Below are 5551 nucleotides of genomic sequence, written 5' to 3'. Positions count from 1 at the left end.
TTTTCCAACCAGGTTGATTCTACGATTTGCTCAGAAACATATAATTATTACCTGTCAGCATTTTAAAAATACTTATATTGCCAAGGACAATTTAAGTCCTGTGTCCATCATCATAAATCATCAACCATAAATCTGTTGCTGACATGTGGGGACAGTTTGTGTGTCTACAGCCTTCACATTACATTTTTATCAGTAAAGGAACATGACACACATTAATGTAATAATTTTAATAACTCATTAGGGGCTTACCTGACTCCGGAGTTGTAGCTGATTTCCTCCACAGTACAGAGCATCATGAAGGGTATCTACATCACTTTGTAGCTTGGACAAAAGGAGAGACTGCTCTTGAGAAGATGCTGCTCGCTTATCTTCTAGTGCATCACAGTTCTGCTTTAACTTCTGAGCCATCTGCTCCAGGTCTTTGTAGGTTTTAAACAACTGTTTTGTACATCCTCCTTCCAGGAGCTGATAGAGCCTGTAACAAGTGAAGTTAGACACATACATTTCTAAGTTTCCTATGTACTCTGCCATCATTAGTCAAGAGATGTTCATGTTGAGAAGCCAGATGACTTGCAAAGGACAATAGTGCTCAGGGCACTTTTGTTACACTGCTGTATTTCCCACTGATTTCACGATTCTATCTATATATATAGCAAGTAATTAAGAGAAATCCAAACTATTTGAATTAACAGCAAAGAAATATCAAAGTAACAGTCAGTAAGTACATAATGAATGCAAATAAAAGCTGACAATGTGCTTCTGCCAACTACTTCCTGACACTTCAAGGAATGCAAAATGAGATACAGTTTTTTCTAAGTGCTGAAAAACAGCAGACTCCAACGGCCAAGGAAAAATAAGAGCAATCTTTGTAACATTTTCAAGCTTACTGGAGTATTTCCTGTTTTCTATCCACAAAGAGAATGCTAAGGAATTCTCCGATGAGTTACAAGTCATGCAAAGGACAGTGGCACACACTATACCAAACTGTGTCCTTGCACTGCACCAGGAACAAGCTAATATGATTACAGGTAACTTCACTCAAGTGTTACTACCAGCTCTGCAGAATAAAATCCTCAGGAGCTGAGCCCTAATATAAAATCAGATTGGCTTTAATGAGAGCAGGAGCTGCATTTCAAAAGTAGCAGTTTCTTTCAAGTGTCTTCTGCTTACAAACCCTTTAAGGTTTTTAACTCTTTCAACTTCCCTTTTAAAAAGGAAAAAAAAAAAAGGGAAAAAGCAGCTAGACAACATTCAGTGATTTGGAGACTTTATAAAAAACCTGAACAAAAGTGTTTGCAAGTTGCCAAAGCAAGCACAAAATGGCAACAAAATTATGCTGCCTAATTCTTGCACTTATTCACTGTGCCAAACCATACTCTGCTGTCACTCAGCAGTTAGTAAAAACCCACTTAAAGCACCATTCTAAGAAAGGAGGAAAACTCTGATAGTAACACACCTATAATTATACAGTACACCTCATCAAAAGTTTAGTCTTGAAGGAGCAGCAGCACAGCCATAAACGCATCACCTGAGCTACAAGGAGGCTTAATTACTGAGATGGTGTAAAGCCAAACTCCTACACGGGTGACAGACACTCAAACCAGACTGCAGATCAAGCAGTGAAAACGAGCTAAACGAGTTTCACATACTGAAGGAGTTGTTCCCCTCTCCTACCACATGGGGGTTTGCCAGCTCAGCTGATGAGGCCACAAATACGGCCTGGAAAATCACCGTTATTAACACCTATACTCCTAGAATAACTTTTCATGAGGTCCTAGATTCGGGCACTGTATGAGACAGGTTTGACTTTAAACATTCATTATGTTCTAGATAATGCTTAGGAATGCCTCAGCAATATTAAAAAGACTGATAATTGAACAGTTTTTCCTCAGGCAAAGCTGAAAAAAATTTCAAAGGATAAGAAGAGACAAGTTTCATCACTCTTAGGAATTAAAAATACTAATTAGTTACCTCAAGTAACTAAGAACTCAGCAATGGGACAGGCAGTTTGCCTAAGCCTTCACTTCCCCAACATTATTTCAAACCAAGCTGAAGCTCAATAATGACCATAACACTTACCTGTAACACATACCATCCTCTGAACTAATAGTGTTCCTTGGCTTTGCACGTTGAATTCGTTCAGTTATCAGCTGTAGTCTCTGCTGCAACTGATCAGTGCTCTGCTTCAGAGATCCCACCAAATTCTCAAGCTGACAGCTGATGTCCTGGTGTTTCTTCCTCTCCATTTCACAGCCCAGCTCGATAAGTTCAAACGAAGCTTTCTGCCTTATCAAGTGTCTACATATTTCTTCTTGTCTTGAAGCATAGGAGTCCTGCTGAGCAATCTGATGATCCAAGTGTGCTTTCAGCACTGGCAGGGTTAGAAGTTGTGCCTTCTCTCTCAGAAGGGGAAGCAGCTCTTCATTGTTTATCCGAGCTATATCTTGTTTAATTGTTGCAATTTCATCATTTAAACTATGTATTTTGGCCTGGAGGTTTTCTTGTCGTCCAATATCCTGCATATAACAAAATATTTGTCATTTCTTCACGGTTCCCTCCAAGCCACTTCCCAAACATTTCTTCAGTCCACACATTCAGGTACTTATGTTACATTTACCTACAATGAAATGAAACTTCACAAGTAGTTTTACAGAACTTTACAATATAAGGCAAATGCAGATGTACAAAGTAGATCTCAAATAAAGAGATTTCAGTAAAATGTAATTTCATTCTATTGCAGGGTCAGGAAAGAGTTTACTGTGTTAAAAATAGAAGAGCTGCACTTTATCCAGCTCCCAGATTCGAAGCATGTCTGACTGAAATCCCATGTTCAAACACCGTTTTTTATATTCAGCTGGATGACCAACACTACTAGCAGAATCAACCTCTTTCAAACTACTCTAATCAATCAAGTCCTATATACTAGTCATCCATAAATGAAAACACAAACTGACATGATGCCTCAAGTCGTTCCATGACTGGCATGAGTGAATACCTTTCCTTTCATAATGATTTCTTCACAAGTTCTTGTAGCCATATCAGCCTGTCACTCACTTGTTGAGAGATTTCTGGGGCTTGAACTACCAGATTTATTTGGTACAGACACTGACTGGAGTTTCAAAAGAATCAGTGAACTGAAGCTCTTTAAGCTCACGCCACACAATAGAAACAGGAATATTTACCATGTTGGCTCCTCAATACCACAAAATTTCAACCAAAGTTAAGATTTTTTTTGCTGTACATACAACAGAGAGCCAGTCCTAACTTGAAAATTCCAAATTAAACTAAACTAGAAAGGCACTGCTAAGTTCTAGGCTTTTTGAAGGTAGTAACTCTGGAAAGCAGAGGTAAAGGTCCTCTGTCTGAAGAATTTCTAGCTATCGAAACTGAAGCTGTTTCACAAGAGGAGTTTTGTGAGCAAGACTAAAACTTCATAAAAGTGCAATTTCACTACATAAAAATAATGAAATAATGATACCTCAGCAACTCTTCCCACTAGATGCAGTAGAACATGCCTGTCTGGTTAAACCTCCACTCCCTTCTCTCACCTTCTGTGGCTTACCTTGTTTGAGGACTGCAGCATGCTCTGCGCACACTTGATAGCTGATTTCAGACTCTCCTCCTCAGCTTGCATCTGAATGAGCTGATGCTGAGCGCAAATATAAGCTGACTGGAGCCTGGCAACCTCTGAACTCACTTCCCAAACTTCTTTAGTCTCATCACCTGTGACTTGCTTGCCTATATCTTCGAGCTGAAAGCTTTCTTTGTGTGAATTTCCAGCCCAGTCAGACATACCTTGAGAAAAATGACTTTTCATGTGTGAGGCAAGTGCTGCAGTGCTTTGATCTTCCAGAGACAAATACTTGTCCAAAGGAAGCTGGCAAAAAAACAATGGATGTCGATCTGACCCTTGTTCTGCATCTGAAGCAGCGAAGAAAGAGGCAAATTTCTTCACTCCATCTATAAGAGACTGCAGTTCACGGCAAAGTTTGTTATTTCCTGCAGTGAACACTTCCAGTCCTTCCTTCAAATATTTGTGTGCTTCCTCATCTTTGCTTTGTAGTGTCTGTAGCAAGTTGCTGTTGACAGTAACCAGCAGTTGAAGCTTGTTATGCCGATGAATCTGAAGTTTTTTTAATTGCTCAAGAGTTTGAAGCTCATCCTCTAATTTCTTCAGTTCCTCCTCCTCCTCTTCTTGGCTACTACTCTTAGAATCCACAGGCTTCAGGTTTTTAAGGACTTCATACAGTGCATTCCCTTCCAAAATGGGTTTACCATGCTCCAGGAGATCATCAAAATCTTGCAGTTCTTTTTCAGATACCACATGCTGCTCAGTTATGTTTCCACAAAACCACTCCAGAAACTGTTTGTCTTCCGAAGACTCAAACATCCAGTCAAAATCTTCTCCATTAAGCTCATCAGCTTTTGGATATCCAATTTTCTTCAGAGTTTCCACAAAATCATTTCCACAGCTCATGATTAAAATACTTTTTGTAAGCAGAAGGGATCCAAAGACATAAAAAAAAATCTGGGCTATTATTCCAGCTGCAATTTGTTTGGCATTTTAAGTGAATATTCAGTATTTTAGTAAAAAGAGTCTGCACAGGAAAAAGGAAGTGTCAGATCACACCAAAAAACTGAATGCTGTTTTTGTTAGAGTGGCTAGAAACCAATTTTTACTGCAGGGATATCTTAATGTATTTTGTTAATCAAATCATGACACATTTTTACATCAATTATATCTATGATCTTTGCAAGCACATACATTTTTCTGTAATTCACATGAATTGATTATTAAAATAGGACAATACCATTAACCTTAAAGAAACAAGTGCAAATATTGAGCAAGGCACTGGCCTGCAGAAGTGATTTACTTCACAGGTTTCCTCACATTAATTTAAAAATAACACCCACAATCATTTCAACTCTTCCAAAGTGAGTGAGGCTTTCAGTCTGTTCTGAAAACAGAACTACTGTGATGTTACACTGCACTTCAAGATCTTGGTTATAAAGGGGTTTTTTTTTACCTCAGCAGCAAGTAGAAACTTGTCTTCTAAGCCTTCATTTTAAGTTTTGCTCTGAAAATGGAATAAGAAATACTTTAACATGCAAGTATCTCAACATAATACTCTAGGTATATATGAAAAATTAAAATTAAGGTCAGTGTAAATCATAAAATTTTAGGGGTTGGAATGGACCTTACAGATTATCTAATCCCAAGATCCTACCATGGGCAGGGACACCTCCCACCACAGTAGGTTGCTCAAGGCTTTATCCAGCCTGGCCTTGAGGTTTAAGTTTGAAATAAACCTGTGAAAACAGTCACAGCTTAAAAGTTACAGGAAACAGGAGTTTGCTGCTTTGCTGTTTCCCATCAGGTTTGGGATGACAGAGCGGGAGCAACAGGACAAGATAAATCAGCAGCAAAGTCAGGAGGCCTCGTCTTGCGCTGCCGCGGTAATATCCTGGGGCGGTTTCTTTCAGTTCGGTGTTACTCAATGTTCTGCTCCCAGAACATAACCGCACCGGGACACCCCAGCGCGCAGCCGGC

General features: G+C 39.2%; 1 protein-coding gene across 1 annotated transcript; it reads right to left on the bottom strand.

Moving 5' to 3' along the window:
- Positions 1-249: 249 nt before the first annotated feature.
- On the bottom strand, positions 250-4477 carry HAUS3 (HAUS augmin-like complex, subunit 3; the record flags this gene model as incomplete). Its single annotated transcript, XM_009084179.1, has 3 exons — positions 3563-4477; positions 2080-2516; positions 250-475 (listed from the first exon to the last, which is right to left on the bottom strand). Coding segments are annotated over exons 1-3 (1578 nt in total), but the record flags the coding sequence as incomplete, so codon positions are not given.
- Positions 4478-5551: the final 1074 nt, after the last annotated feature.

The sequence above is a fragment of the Acanthisitta chloris genome, unplaced genomic scaffold (assembly GCF_000695815.1).
Source record: "Acanthisitta chloris isolate BGI_N310 unplaced genomic scaffold, ASM69581v1 Scaffold42911, whole genome shotgun sequence".
Lineage (NCBI taxonomy): Eukaryota > Metazoa > Chordata > Aves > Passeriformes > Acanthisittidae > Acanthisitta > Acanthisitta chloris.
The sequence above is the reverse complement of the archived record's forward strand: the minus strand, read 5'-3'. Positions and strand labels throughout refer to the sequence as shown.